Raw genomic sequence first — 16445 nt, 5'->3', positions numbered from 1 at the left:
GTGCCCTTCTCTTTCCACTGGAGGATTATTTTAACTCCTTGTAGTTTAATTCTGGTTGACAGGTTTTTCTCCTTCCGTAGCTTGTAGGCGACCTCGGCGAGGTAACCGCGGCGAGCCTTCAATGTGGGTGGTAGGTCCGTCCTCACCGTTATGCGAGGGGGGCGTGGCAGCATGGCTGAGGCCGATCCTTGCGGCTGCGGGGCGGGCTGCGGAGTAGGTCGCTTCAGGTTCTCGAAGGTGGAGAGGATCAGGTCCCGGTCGGGCATCCGAACAAACTTTGCGATGATCGGGGCGGGGGCTGCTCGGCCTGATGAACGGGTATCTTGGGTTCCAATCGGGTTGCGTCGGGGCAGCCTGTGGGCGTTCACGAGTTGTATGTCCTTGGCCTTTTCCTCATCGATGCCGAGAATAGTGAAAACTTTTAGCAGAGTGTTGTAGATGTTTCCCTGATCTTCTTCCTCAACACCATAAAATAATAAATTAGATTTCCGGTTATATATCTCGGCCAGCAACATTTCACACAGACAATTAACTGTCTTGAATCTCGAATCCCTTGCTTGCATGCAAGAATTCTAAATGAAATCGACAGATGTTTTGTATTGACGCAAGATATTCGGCTTGTTTATTTAAGATAACTATATGATTATCATAATCATAGTAAAAATATTATGATAAGATGCATTTTCCTCAAATGATTTCCACGCTTTTTGCAACACAATCGTCCACATGTCTGTCAAATGTAAGGTTTCTTCTAACATATTTCAAGGGGGGGGGGCAGAGGTAAGAGTTCCCCTGGACTTTTTTTTAATCTCTTGTTTAGTTGTTATAAGTTTCAACGGAGAATGTTTCCTTCCCGAATGGCTTTGGTTATTGCCCCTTGTATCTCGAACATGCTTTAGACTTAATGGCGATCCCTCTGAGCGGAATTGTATAGATTTACTATATATTTTCTTTTTAAAATCTTTTGCTCGTTTTTGTTAATAGTTGTTGCCCCTTCCCTTGTCGAGAGTTCTTTGAACGCCCACCTGGATCCACGACCGTGTGACATGCACACCCACCCCCCCCCCCCCTCTCACCACCACTGACGATATAACCCAGATTAAATCCGAAAAAAAATGTATAGAAGACGTTTCAATTTATTGGTTGGTCACATGGTCTGTACGTGTTATACCCCTGTATTACATATCCCATACAGGCTCATACGGTTGTAATGGGGAGAGGGGGGGGGGGGTAATGCCAACAATGCCCCTTATTACAATTTTTATCCTACAAAATCAACAGGCTATACATTGAAAAAAAAACTATTTCTTAAAAAAAAGAGGAAGGGGTCTGACCGGGCATTCCTCCTAAACCCCTGTTGGTGCAGCCCTGCCCTATCTCAACGTACCCAGAGACTATTAGAGAACAATATATAGTTTTCTTATTTCACAAAGTTATCATATTGCTTTCATGATTAGACGAGCAATTAACGTCATATGCATCGCCATGAAGACACTGGAAATCCTTGCTCTGTGCCTATTGGCATCTGCTTTGGGAACTTGTGAGTGAAGCTTACCATTCTTTGACATAGTTGGAAATTAGACATTCTACAATTTTTAAAGATATTTCCTCATGTTCTGAGTTTCTGCGAACGTATTGAAGCTGGCTCTATATGATTGTAATCTTGTTGACATGTTGCACCTTGACATTATCACAATTGTTGTAAATTTCAACGAATGAGTAAAATATTTGAAAGGTCCGCAGAATCCAGTGAAGAGATTTATATAACCCTTTAAACTTGTAAAATGTCTGTGGTTTACTGCAAAACGCTTTTTTTGTGGACGGACATGATAAAGTATGATTAAAGAAAAACAATACAAAAAAATGCAGTTTATCAGATCCGAGTCCTGATTGCAAAGATACTTTTGCAATAATGTTCTTTTTACAGCAATGTGTTCGAATCATCATCTACTTGCCATGATTATGATGATAGTGATAGGATAATGTACGATATCACGGAGCAACGTTGAAATGTTAGTATTGGATCTCTAGGCAAAATTAGAAAACTTAAGATTTTTACTAAATCTAGAAAATAAACACAAGGGTGTTTCAATCAGAGTCTTTAATAATTGTATTCCTTGTCATGGTAAATGATGCTTGTAGGAATGCAACGGTGCCTTAGTTTAAGTACGTGAATGACCTTACCTTAAGGATTTGTAATAGTTATATAATCATATTTGAATTGGCCCGATGTTCGGAAATAAAGATGTATGTAGGTTTATATTTGTTTGTTAATTTTTGCACGCAGACGCCGACTCTTGCTCAGGTCGATGTGGTGACAATAATTCAAATTATGACTGTCAATGTAACAGCGCATGTGTGAGGTATCAGGACTGTTGCCTAGACTATTTCAGCAGATGCAAAGGTTTGACCTCTTTTCATTCAACTTTTAATTGATAATAGGATTTTGTTATGTTCTCTTAACTTGCTTAAAGCTGATATTTAATTTGGGAAAATTCCCCCAAAGTGCATGTCAGTATTCCAATTTATTACTATATTTTTTTTAATGTGTGTGTCCATAAACTTTAATAATGTGAATGACAAGAAATACAAATATGTTTTATTATTTGGACTCCTGGATCAATTCACCGACTTTGCAGCAAAAATATTTTGATTCGGTGCCCTATCTTAATAAAATATTTGCGTATTCATTTCTTCTTCATATAAAGCATATTGTGAAGCATTATTTTCCCTGACAAATTTTGGATTTTTTTCTGATATCCAATTAAAATACAATTTGCAATAAAAGTGTCCAAACGTGTCAAACAATAACGCTTCACAAGAGCTTAAAGAGCGCTCCACTCTGAAAATTATGACATCTGGATAAATGAAAATTGGGCAAAATCTGATAATAATAATTTTTGAAAAGTTGTTTATTCTTTGAATTGTTAATGACCACCCTATTCCACTATTGATCATTTTTAAAATATCATTCATTATATTTTAATTTTAAATTGCTAGATTATAAGAGTTCATGCAATTGTATGAAACATGTATGTTTTATTGGAATTAAATCAATATTGAATTGAATTGAATAAAGTTAAGTAAATATACTTTGTTAAAACAGTTCATGTATGTAGTCCATTATATGCAAGTCTTTCGCTTTTCTTACACATCATAAATTGGAATCATGATCACTTAATATTTCCATACAAGTTTGTAAACATATCTCCTCTGTAACAAAATAAGATTCAGCAATAATGAAATAAATCAAAGCCGTTGTAAATCCTTTCTGTTTATTTACATTCTTGGAGGAGAAGAATGAAGAAATATAAATCCATCATGTAGATGTATGGACTGCTATTAAATGTTTTCTCCCACTTTAAGGAGCTGCTGGGCTTTCTGAGTCAGAACTGAGCTCCCTCGCACAAGATCTTTGGAATGCAGATGTCAATCGTCTGAGTAGTTCTGATTACGATATTAACGTACAGACGAAGATCACAGACACAGGCCTAAAACAAGACAAAAGTGGCAACAAGTAAGCAGGACCCAAGTTCTTCAAAAGTAGCCATTACACACAGTAAAAACGTTGTATAAAGATTTTACAACGCTGTTTGTTATATGCACCTTACAGTAGTTGTTTAACGGTTGCAACAAGCATGTTTAATTCATAAAGAATGAAGTATTGACAATCAAAGTGTCGTACCCCAAGGAGGTGTTCTTGTCCCATAATATTTCTTTATTATCATGTTCTATCAGAATCCGTCAACTCTGGATTTATAGAAATGCAGGCTGGAATTAATTTCAGATAGCAAAGTTATTTCAGACGATGGCTACAAAATTAAAATCATATATGAATACTCTTATATTTTGTTCATACAAAACATTTAATATTGCAATTGTTATTATAAAAGAAATGTCAATTTTCATGAAGTTTCAAGATGGAGGCCAATATCATTTGCTATTTTTGTCTAAAATGTATTTGAAATGCCACACATCTTAATCATTTTATTTTCCTGAAAATGTATTAATCTTCTACAATGCTTACAATCGGAAATATGCATGATATTGGTTAAAATTCAACAGTTTGTGGAAGCCACTTTGAAATTGGTAACAACAAGTCTTTTTGATTCGACACTCCTTGGCGCAAAAACTCAAACGGGATGCATATGTAATGAGGGTATATAATACATGTCTTTCTCTACGTGTGTCTGTATATGGCTCTCCCTCTCTTTCTCTTCACCTACCGGACCTCTCTCTCTCTCATACCACTTTCAAACCCTGCGTTTCTCACCAGCTTCTTTGACTACGTAAAGACGTCTAACATGGGAGGGACATGGGACTCGTTCGAAAAACTCCTCGACAATTACATAATGAAAACCGGAGAAACTGAAAATATTGTCACATCTGAAATGGACAATTTCATGAACGACGTCATGGGGACCGAAGTCATGAAGATAACCTATGCACTTCTGAACAAAAAAGGTATGTAACGTGTGCGGGTGTTATCTTATGCAATCGTACTCAATGAAAAGTGATTTCACACCGACCGATGATATCCCATTCGAAATAACGTAATCGGTCTGCTCGTTGTGAGGTCGATTTCGTTGGCGTAAATGTATATAGCATTGACCGTTATTGGAAAGAATTTCAGTGAAGAGCATGAAGAGGTTTATGCATTTCATGATTAATGCGTAAGCCGATGAGATAATCTCGCACTAAAGCTATATATGGGATCAGGACAACTAATTATACGGTTACACTTCGTAATTCCGAAGGTTCTTTATTCCGAAGGTTCGTAATTCCGAAACACGTAAATTGCCTATACCTCGATGTTCGTTAATCCGAAAACGAAAAAGGGTTCGTTAATCCGAACATTTGTGGCGTTATTCCGACGGTTCGTTATTCCGAAGGTTCGTTAATCCGAAAACGAAATAAGGTTCGTTGTTCCGAAGGTTCGTTAATCCGAAAACGAAATAAGGTTCGTTGTTCCGAAGGTTCGTTAATCCGAAAACGAAATAAGGTTCGTTTTTCCGAAGGTTCGTTAATCCGAAAACGAAATAAGGTTCGTTAATCCGAAAACGAAATAAGGTTCGTTAATCCGAAAACGAAATAAGGTTCGTTTTTCCGAAGGTTCGTTAATCCGAAAACGAAATAAGGTTCGTTTTTCCGAAGGTTCGTTAATCCGAAAACGAAATAAGGTTCGTTAATCCGAAAACAAAATAAGGTTCGTTAATCCGAAAAATGAAAACCGGGAAAGCAGAGGCAAGGGGGATGGGGCGGGGGACACTGTTGCCGTTCAATTATTATGAGGATGGGAAGGCAAGGGCGGCCGAACGAATTTTCGTTGGGATGTAAAGCCAAAAAATGAAACTCATACGTCAAAATGGGCACTTTGGTGATATTTTTACCTTAAGATTATCATCTGCTTGAAGTCATTGTGTGTTTGATAGTGATTAAGTAGAGAAAAACCTTTTTTGAAGTGATTTCTTATTATGGCAAAACGTATATTTAGGCTTTATTTTTCGGGAGAGAGTGTAATGAGCGAGCGGCTTGGTAAAACAAATTCAAAGGTGAAGTTGTAAAACGTTTTTGGCGTCAATTATTCTCAAAATGGCATAATTGCGAGGTGTTGCGAGCGTGAATCGCAAGCTAAAACTTTAGGGCATTTCAATAAAAAATGAAAATAAGTTTTTTAAAATCCGAACAGATTTCTGCTGTCATTAAAAAGATGTGCATCTAACTAAAAAATTAACACGAGCGCAAAACGCAGCTTAAACATACTGACCAGAAAAGAAACCTGTTAAAGAAAGCATTTAGTGACCTCTTTAGGATGCATATTTCACCAATCGAATGAGAGTGCGAAGCGCAAGCTGAAAATTTGCAATATTCCAGCCTGAAAACTTAACTTGTATACTTTAAAAAGAGTATTTTATTTCGAAAAAAACACGAAAAACGGCATATTTATTTTTGAAAAAGGAACTTTCCCATTTTGGAAAATATTCATTTCTCTGTTTTTTATTTCATTTTGAGTGCAAGTGCCCCCTGCCTCCCTCCCTCCCGGCGGATCCAACTTTCGTCAAATGGGGGGGGGGAGGGACAATATTTTTTTCAGCCACATTTTCCTCGATCGGCAGCTTAAAGTTGATTTTTGTTTGTTTCTTTGAAAGGGTAGTCCTAACAGTCATAAAGTAAATATGTAATAGCATGATAAACCCTTTTTAAATAATGCGAGCGTGAGCTATATATTTTTTTTAATATGATGGGCAATATGTTTGTGATCTTCAAAACGAAATGCCTATGTAACTAACTTTAGATAATAACTGCGAGCAAGATCGCAAACAGAAATTTTAAATATATAAGCTCTGACCTGATCTAAAGGGGACATTTAAAGAACTTTTTTGCAGTTAGCCATGAAGAAGATGCGTGTTTCAACCAGTGGCGGCGGAATATATTTTCCTGGGGGGGGGGGGGCGGGGCAAAGCCAAAAAAAGGGGCCAATAGGGGCAATTTGGTGCAAACGTATATTTTCACCATGAGATCATCATCTGTGTAAAGAGGTTGTGTGTTTTGTAGTAATTGAATTGAGCAAAAAAAATTAAGTGATCACTGATTGATAAATTATATATTTACGTTTCATTTCTGCGAGCGTAGCGAGCAAGCGGTTGGGGGGGGGGGGGAAGAAATCAAATCTGAAGATGTAAAATTCGCCTTTTTGGTCAATTACTGTTAAAAGGGCATCCTTGTGAGATGTTGCGAGTGAATCACGTGCTCAAACTTTTGGAAATTTCATGTAGGCCTAGAATGATATAGATATTATTTACCCAGGGAAGCCACTTCAGTTCTGAAAACTGTTCTCCCAGCTATTATTTTTTTTTTACAAGAATGCTTAGAATGTCCAGTTTTCAGGTTGGAAATCGGAAAATTTTGGCTCACGTTTCTCGCTCGCATCAAGTATTGTTTATTGAGGAACTCATTCTATTCCTGGTTACAAAAAATATAAAATGTCCAGTTTTCAGGTGGAATATCACAAATTTTAAGCTTGCGGTTCGCGCTCTTGAGTCACTAAATGCAGTCCTTAAAACAGGTCAGTATATAAACAAATTACAACTCGCCCTCGAGTTAATAATTTCTTTAGAAAGATACACTGTTAAAAACCCCGTGATTTTACAGAAAATAAACAGAAGATTTTGCAGAAAGCAATAACAGAATCATTCTGTAAATTCATAAAACAGGAATTTGTCTGCAATTTAACATAACAGGTCTGTTAAAAAAAGGGGAAAAGGGTGTTTTATTCAAGGAAATTTGTAAGATTCCATACACCAAGTACCAAATTCCTGTAAGATTACGCAATTCAATAAGATTACAGATGATCTCGAGACTCTGCTGCAGGAACTTCTTTTATTTTAAGGATAAATTTTCTAACAGTGTACACATCTTTCTCACGATTAAAAAAACTGCTCAGAATGTTTAAGTTCACGTCTTGTTACATGGAATGTCTACTAGTTTGAGCTTGCGATTCGCGCTTTCAACATCTCACAAGGATCATTATTATAGTATTATTTTTATTACCAGCAGAAGCTGTTATTAAAAATGACATCCCCTCCAATACAAATCCTATTATCTAGAGGTTACTCGCACGCGACCAACACACTTGATCCCCTGCATCTTTAAACCATTTGCTTAGGCAGCAATTGCTCAGATAAATCGAAATTAGCCTATGCTTGATCAGGGCGCCTATTCTTAATGAAATACATGCTTTTGGCCACAACACATGCATGTATCATCGATCGTCATTGCATAATATCGTGTAATCTTGTAATGACAACACCGTTTTTGTTACCAAAATGAATATTATTTCATTTTCGGAAATACGAACCTTATTTGATTTTCGGATTAACGAACCTTATTTCGTTTTCGGATTAACGAACCTTCGGAATTACGAACCTTATTTCGCTTTCGGATTAACGAACCTTATTTCGTTTTCGGATTAACGAACCTTATTTCGTTTTCGGATTGACGAACCTTCGGAATTACGAACCTCATTTTGTTTTCGGATTAACGAACCTTCGGAATTACGAACCTTATTTCGTTTTCGGATTAACGAACCTTCGGAATTACGAACCTTATTTCGTTTTCGGATTGACGAACCTTCGGAATTACGAACCTTATTTCGTTTTCGCATTGACGAACCTTCGGAATTACGAACCTTCGGAATTATGAACCTTCGGAAATACGAACCTTCGGAATAACCGTAACTTCGGAATTACGAATGTATGCGAATTATACCCCCGTAGTTATCCGGGGGGGGGGGTAATTGTCCAGGGGGTAGTTGTCCGGGGGGGTAGTTGTCCTCAGGGGGTAATTGTCCGGGGGGAGGGTAATTATCCTCGGGGGGGGGGTTACTTGTCTGGGGGGTAATTGTCCGGGGTTAATTGTCCAGGGGTAATCGTCCGGGGGTAGGAGTTTTCCGGGGGGTAATTGTCCTAGAACCGCTATATATAGCCCTAGGCATGGCGATCATCGCGGTGCCATCTTAGAGACTGAATCCTTGCCTTGCTCGCGTTGGTGATCTGCAGCTGGCATATCTCTTACGCGTATTCCTATATCCTCTGCGCGAGGGCGCCACGAGATTATGACGTCATATGCATAAGGTCTGTTACATATCAAGCACAGGCCTCTTCAGAATGGCTGCAAATGCAGTTATATATAGTAAGTTAATATGATTCAATCTGTCCAGATAAACACACGGTAATAAAAATGAATATCAGGAAAATTGGCAAAACTAGGATTCCATCGCCCCACCCATCATCATAGAACCCGAAATAATATTAAATGATTTAACTGATGAGAAGTGCGAGGTATACATTTGGAGGAAGCAGACGTGTTTTTGGTTGCTCCTACTTTTGGATAATTATTTCGGAAAATATCATATCTCTGCCAATAAAGTTTACATCACCGGATAGCGGACAGCGTGCTGACTAGGAAGGTGCTTGTTATATATTCTTAAACATATTATCCTTGGAGTAATTGACGAAATTCGAAAAAATCTTCAACTTTTTCTAACGAAAATCAGTGGATTTTGTTATCAGACGCGCAAAAACAAAAACAAGTTGCCATGGAAACAGTTTCAACCCAAGGCCTACGCAGAGACTTTTCTTACTGTGCGCCGTGAAATTTCCAACATTGCGCCATTCTGTACAGACATTTGATTACGTCATATCGCGTCTTTTTAACGTTATTTCTCTTTATTTCGTCACAATCAAAATAATGGCAACACTAGTAAACATTGAACAATTCAGGGTTAAAGAACTCCGAGCAGAACTCAGTAAGTTAGGACTGGAGAAAAGCGGGGTGAAGGCAACGCTCATCTCTCGACTAAAAAGAGCAATGGACGCAGGAAAGGCCACAATCGCTGGTAATGGAAGAGAGGAGTCGGTTACTAGTAAGCGAGAGAATGTTACTTGTGATGATCAATCGGTTAGGCCTATTCTACTCGAAATCTTGGACACTGTCAAAAACATCGACAACAGACTTAAGCGACTGGAAGCACAGAAAGACGTCCGTGACGCCTCAACCTCCACCATCGTTGTGGAAGACTGTCATAGCATTCATCACATAGACGATGCATTTGTACAACAGACAACATCAGCCGAAGGAGACTCGAGCATCCTACAATCATCATTAAACATTCAACTTCCAACTGTGAATTCAAGAGAATTTGTATCCAACATTCCAACTAGCAACCGATTCGAGATTCTTGGAGTGGAGGGAGAAGCGAACGGAGAAGAATCGTCGGATTCCGCCAGTGAGTGGAGACAGGTCGGGGTCAACCAACGCCAGAGACGTAAGGCGCACGACGTGCTTCTGTTGGGAGATTCGATGTTGAAGAACATTGATGGTCGTCGCCTGGCAAGCAAAATGAAAGTGAGATGTCGTTCCATTCCGGGTGCCAGGTCCGAAGACATTCTGACATGTATGTCTAACGAGTGTGCCGACATCGTTCGAGGAGGTACCGTTATTGTGCATGTCGGTACAAACAACACCAATGATGGCCCCAAATATCTACACAACAAGATCGTGGACGTAGGAAATATTGCTGCTAGAAAGGGGCTGAAGGTCATCCTATCTGGCATCATCCACAGACGATGGGAGTCGCGGTACCAAGAGAGGAGGATCGACTTCGTCAACTCCACCTTGAGGATACTGCGAGGCGAAACTCATGGGGGTTCGTCATCAATGACAACATCGGCGAGCAGCACCTAGGTCGTGATGGGGTCCACCTTAACAAAGGTGGCCAGGGTATCTTCGCAGCAAACATCCGCCGTGTCTTACCAAACCAGAAGCATCGACGTCCAAACTTCTTTGATGGAAGGTCCTATGCTGACGTAGCTACTCCTACGACCAACATACACGGAAATGTTAGAAGGCATGGTGAGACAACCAGATCGAGGACTTCGACAAGAGAGTGGCAGGACTATTTACTGTTAGTGAGATCATTACTAAATGGTTAAAGACATGTATCTCCATAAATACCTATTAGATGGATAGAAGAATATGATACTACGATGGCAAAGATGGAAATGGGAAATTTTGATTTATATAACACATTGATTAACCTGGTGATTTCTGTGTTTATGCACGAATTTACCTGCAAAACGACTTGTTATGAAAAAATTAACTTCAGAATGATATGTCCCAATTTGTACTTTTATTATTTTCAAAACAAATGGATCCCTTCCATAGAATTAATGAATATGGAAGTGACCAAAATCTTTGTTTTCCTTCTCTTATTATTGTCTGGTGATATTGAATCAAACCCAGGCCCAAAATTTAAGTTTCCATGTGGAAACTGTGAAAAACCAGTAAAATCAAATCAGTGCGGCCTTCTTTGTTCCACTTGTAAAAGATGGTATCATATTCACTGTCAAGAAATAAGCTTGGAAATATATTCAAATCTATATTTGAGCCCAGATGAAGAATGGTTTTGTTCAACCTGTTTTTTACCATCTTTCTGTGAATCTTTATTTGATGACTACAATAATACTATTGTAAACTGTGAGGAAGAAATTCGGGTACCCGAATACATTCCAGAGCCAAATTTACAACAAAAAAACTCGAAGGATTCAAGTTTACTTTATCAAGATTTTGAAAACATATTTGCTGTAAAAGGTCTTCACTTTGTACATCTAAATGTTAGATCTATTCTACCAAAAATTTCAGAACTTCGAATTCTTTTTAAGAGAAAGAATCTTGCAGTCATTGCTTTCACAGAAACATGGCTAAATGACTCGGTGAACGATGAAGAAATCAATATAGATGGATACAAAGTAATACGCAATGATAGATTATTAGGCTCTGGGGGTGGTGTATGTTTTTATGTCAGAAATGATATTGCATTCAATATCATAGATGTTTTAAGTACAAGTGATTCTGAATCACTGTGGATTAATTTGCTTCTACCAAGATCAAAACCAATTATTGCTGGCGTCATTTATAGGCCTCCGAAAAGCAATCAATTTATTGAGAAGATGTCAAATATTCTCGATACATTAAAGAAAGATGATGAAATTATACTTTTAGGCGATATGAATGTTTGTCTATTTCAGAAATCTCCACTGGCAAAAAATATACTGACTTATTGAGTCTTCATGGATTTAGCCAACTCATCAAAGATGCAACCCGTGTCACACACACATGTTCTTCTTTATTGGACCATGTGATTTGTAATAACGAACAAAAAATAAGTCAAAGTGGTGTTATTGATCTTGGTATTAGTGACCATTCTTTTACTTTCTGTACACGAAAGAAAATTAGGCTGGCTATAGGTGTTCACAGAACCACTGATATTAGATCGTTGAAAAAATATAGCGAAGAATCTTTCAATCTTAAATTGTCTGCCGTTGATTGGTCAGATTTAACCCAATGCACTGACGTAAATAAGGCTTGGTCAATTTTTCAAAATACTTTTATTTCAACGTTGAATATGATAGCGCCTCAAAAACGGATTAGAATTAAACAGAGATCAGAAAACTGGATGACTAAAGATATTATTTCTCTTATTCGAGAAAGAAATGTGGCGTATAGAAAAATGAAGAAAAATCTAAGCGATCAGGATTATGACACGCTTTCCAAAAGATACAAGAAATTAAGAAATATGGTTCAAAGAGAGGTGAAAAAGGCCAAATTAGAGTACCTTCAAAATAAAATAGAAGAAAATAAAAATGATTCTAAAAGACTTTGGCAGAATCTAAAAAGTTTGGGATTAAAAAAGAAAAATGGAAAGGACCAAGAATTAGTCGTTTCAATTGATGGAGAATTATGTCATGATAAGATAACTATTTCCAATGAATTCAATTCCTATTTTACAAATGTCGCAGCTACGTTGGTAGATAAACTTCCATCTTGCAAAGACATTTTTAGTGCAGACAGTGAAAAGATTCGTGAATTTTATGAAAAAAAAAATATAAGCCAAGATAAATTTGAATTATTACCTGTTAGTGATCAATTCATTTTTAATGAGTTGCGTAAATTAAATGTATCAAAAAGCACTGGTTTAGATTTGATACCTGCTAAATTTCTAAAAGAAGGAGCAAAGAGTTTGTACAAACCATTAAATTTCTTGATAAATCTATCTATCTTTACTAGCACTTTCCCAGAGGATATGAAAATTGCAAAAGTAACTCCTATTCATAAGAAGAAAGATAAAACTGCTGTTGAAAACTATAGACCTATCAGTGTTTTAAGCATAGTATCCAAAATTCTTGAAAAGGCGGTATGTGTTCAGATCGAAAAATATTTTAAAGAAACTGATATGATTTACGAATATCAGTCAGGTTTTCGACATGACTATTCGACCGAGACATGCCTTATTCACTTGACTGATTATCTGAGAACAAATATTTCTAAGGGACAATTCGTTGGGATGGTACTTCTAGATCTTCAAAAAGCATTTGATACAGTTAATCACGGCATCTTATTAAAAAAATTACAAATATTGGGTTTTAACCAGGCTACTGTAGCATGGTTCAAATCCTACTTGTCGAATCGACATCAAGTAGTGGCTATTCGCGATATTCGTTCCAAAATTATGCCTATAACGTGTGGAGTTCCACAGGGAAGTATTTTAGGCCCAATCCTATTTTCAACTTATATCAATGACATGTCTATTTGTATAAAAGCTGGCTGTAAATTATTATTGTATGCAGATGATAGCGTACTACTTTGTTCAAATTCCAACCCAAAATTTGTTGAGGAAAAACTTAGCGAACAGCTGTCTACATGTGTCGATTGGATGACTGATAATAGATTATCGTTACACTTAGGCAAAACCGAAAGCATTCTGTTTTGTTCTAAAAGTAATCATAAAACTTCATTTGAATTTGAAGTATCATACAATAATAAGATAATTCAGAGGAAAGAATCTGTAAAGTATTTAGGCATTGAGTTGACTAGCTCCCTTTCATTTTCATCTTTAGTAGAATCAATCGTAAAAAAGGCGAATGCCCGTTTGAAATTTTTGTACAGGTATCAAAGTTGTATGGATCAAAAAGCAAGGCGTATTCTCTGTTTTGCACTTATTCAGAGTTTATTTGACTATGCTAACCCTGCTTGGTATAGTGGCATAAGCGAACTCGATAAAAAGAAGTTGAAAATTATACAGAATAAAATTGTTAGATTCATTAACTGTTCTGGTCCCAGAACCCATGTTGGCTATACCGAACTCACTGGAGCAGGTTTTCTTGAAGTCAACAAAAGATCAAAGCAGCTTATTTTGCACCACGTGCATAAAATCTATCACAATAGATCGAACCATTACATTGGATCAAACTTTAATCTCGTTACCGAAATACATAACTATAATACAAGAAACAGCCATTTCAACTTTTGCTTACCAGAAAGGATAGGGAGTATTGGTAACTCCTTTTATTACAATGCTATAAAACATTGGAATTCCCTTCCCAATTATATAAAGGAAATAGGAAACTTTTTGCATTTTAAGAGGAAATTGAAAGAATATCTTTCACTTGAGAGTCAAAAAGAAGATGCAAATGATATGTTATACGGTTGATTAAGCCTGAATACTGACCTAGGTCTTTTCTCTTCTCTACCAGGTATTATTATGTATTTTACATAGTGTGATTGAAGCTTCGATATGTTCTTTCTTCTATTTCTATTTCTTTTATCTCTTCCTATTCTCCTCTTCGTGTTGTTATTGTCGTCAACGTTTTTGCTGTTGTTCTTCTCCTTATTTATTTTCCTTCGTTATCAGTTTCTTCCGTCTCCTACTCCTCGTCCCCATTATTCTTCTGTTGCTCCTCTTCCTTCTCCTTCTTTTCTTCTTCTTCTTCGTTATATTCTTGTATATATCTAATTTCTTGTCTATATATATTATTTATTGGTAATACTAAATTCTGATTTTTTTTCCTTCATTTTTAATATGTAAATAGTATAATTGAACCATTTTATTATCTTAATTCAGGACCCCACTGGAAATAAGCTTTCGAGCTTTCGTGGGTCATCCTGTGCAAGCCTGTTGTTTTAATGCTACTGTATATATGTTATGGTGACTTGCCAAATAAAATCAATCAATCAATCAATCAAATGTCTTCTTTACTATTCCGATGCGTAAGTATATTATGAGGGTAGGCCTATGTGTCAAGTTCTGTGTGTGGGTTGTCTTCCGTGTGTATTTTCTTATTGTAGTTTGGGATGTTTATTATACATGTATAGTCAGCATGCATATAAATTATGTACCATGACAGGAATACTTTTCCCCCAATTCAGTTGTCAATATTCAACATATTTTGATATACTGATGTATTGAAAATCAATTCCATGAATTTCAACATTGTCATTTGTCTTTCTTTCTCTTTTTTCGACAGGGTACTTTGACAACGAGAGTGATTTCAAGACGTACATTGAGGGCATATGGTTCCAGCTCTATTCCAGATCAAGCGGGCCGATGGATTCTTCTGCTTTTGAACACACCTTCGTCGGGGAGATCAAGAATGGGGCCGTCTCTGGTTTTCATAACTGGTTTCAGTTTTACCTCTTGGAAAAGGAAGGAAAAGCGAATTATTATGGATATGTCGAGCAAGCCAATGTAAGAATTTTAGTCATTATCATAAAAAACATAATCAAGGATGGCATTAAACAATTAAAAGAAATATGATGAAGATCTAGGAGAAGAAGAAGATGACGATGAAGAAAAAAAGAAAAAGTATTATGGTATGAATAGGAGTAGTAGTAGAAGTAAAAGTGGTAGTAATCATGGCAATAGTAGTATTAGTATAGATAGTAGTGGTAGTAGTATTGGTAGTGGTAGTGGTAGTAGTAGTAGTAGTAGTAGTAGTAGTAGTAGTAGTAGTAGTAGTAGTAGTAGTAGTAGCAGTAGCAGTGGTAGTAGTAGAAGTAGCAGTAGAAGTAGTAGTATACTAAAGTTTAGTAACTGACCCTATCCGAAATTATTCTAGAATTACCACTGATCACCAAAAGGATTGGGGGATGAGGCCTACTTGACTCTTGACAATCCCTAATCTTAGGAAATACTTAACTTGGTTAACTGTAGTTTTTTCCCTCCCCCTTTTTTGCCATTATGTTACAGCCCGACCTGATTCTAATGCAATTCAGCGTCAAGGATGGCTCCAGCACCTATGTGAAGACGTTGTCCTCACTCATGCACGGTGTCAGTCCCGAGTTCGAGCTCGCGCTCTTCACCACTTGCTTCGTGTCTGATCCGGGTTCTGCCTGCTCTTTCCAACTCGAGGGTAGTAGCGTGACCATCCAAACATGGGATTACCAGGATCGTAGTTTGATCGGATCCGCTTATTTCAGCATATAAATCCGCCATATGCCTTATGCATTGACGTCAAAGCACCGCCATCTTAGAGGCTGAAGCCATTTCATTGAGTGCGTTGGTCATGTTGGCGATCTGTATTACAGATCAGGGCCCCGTCCACCCCCGTCTTACTACAGCTGTACTAAGAGTTACGATTGATCCAATCGATCGTAACTCTATGGAAATCCATCAGTGTCATAATTTTTTCTACAGGAAATTTGCAAAATGTCCTTTGTAAACAAACACACCAAATTGTCAAGAGATCAATGACTTTATGGATATACATTCAGATCTAGATTTTTTTTTGAACAAACATGCATTTCATAATTTATGTTGACTTTGCTGGCTTTCGCATCTGAGGGGGCGCGGTGTGCATATGACGTCAAATGCATAAGGTGTGTGTGTGTTTTAGTTCGGGATGTACTCTTACGATATCGATTAAATAAGGCAATTACTTAATTTTGATCAATTAATAATAATAGCAACAATTACTTCCTTTCTAAGGAAAAAAAACACAGTAGGATGTTACGGGGGGGGGGCTTGAACTCTAAATCTGTTCTTATGCATCTAAACTTGAACCGACTTCAAAATTACCGATGATATGTTTGAAAGAGCCTAAAAGCGT

At 37.3% G+C, this 16445-nt stretch overlaps 1 protein-coding gene across 1 annotated transcript; it reads left to right on the top strand.

Moving 5' to 3' along the window:
- Positions 1-1462: 1462 nt before the first annotated feature.
- Positions 1463-15926, top strand: LOC121431282 (poly(U)-specific endoribonuclease-like). Its single transcript, XM_041628791.1, has 6 exons — positions 1463-1540; positions 2288-2404; positions 3367-3517; positions 4277-4464; positions 14865-15085; positions 15587-15926. Exons 1-6 carry the CDS (start codon positions 1486-1488, stop codon positions 15821-15823), a joined length of 969 nt encoding a protein of 322 aa, XP_041484725.1. The 5' UTR covers positions 1463-1485; the 3' UTR covers positions 15824-15926.
- Positions 15927-16445: the final 519 nt, after the last annotated feature.

This window comes from Lytechinus variegatus, chromosome 17, assembly GCF_018143015.1.
Source record: "Lytechinus variegatus isolate NC3 chromosome 17, Lvar_3.0, whole genome shotgun sequence".
Classification (NCBI taxonomy): domain Eukaryota; kingdom Metazoa; phylum Echinodermata; class Echinoidea; order Temnopleuroida; family Toxopneustidae; genus Lytechinus; species Lytechinus variegatus.
Note: the sequence above shows the minus strand (reverse complement) of the source record. Positions and strands in the feature narration are given on the sequence as shown.

Bases quoted from the DNA above. Each gene is read 5' to 3' on its own strand.
- LOC121431282 (XM_041628791.1), top strand. From the start codon at position 1,486: ATGAAGACACTGGAAATCCTTGCTCTGTGCCTATTGGCATCTGCTTTG. The intron at 2,405-3,366 runs GTTTGACCTCTT...TCCCACTTTAAG, and splicing joins CTATTTCAGCAGATGCAAAG to GAGCTGCTGGGCTTTCTGAG. The intron at 3,518-4,276 runs GTAAGCAGGACC...GTTTCTCACCAG, and splicing joins CAAGACAAAAGTGGCAACAA to CTTCTTTGACTACGTAAAGA.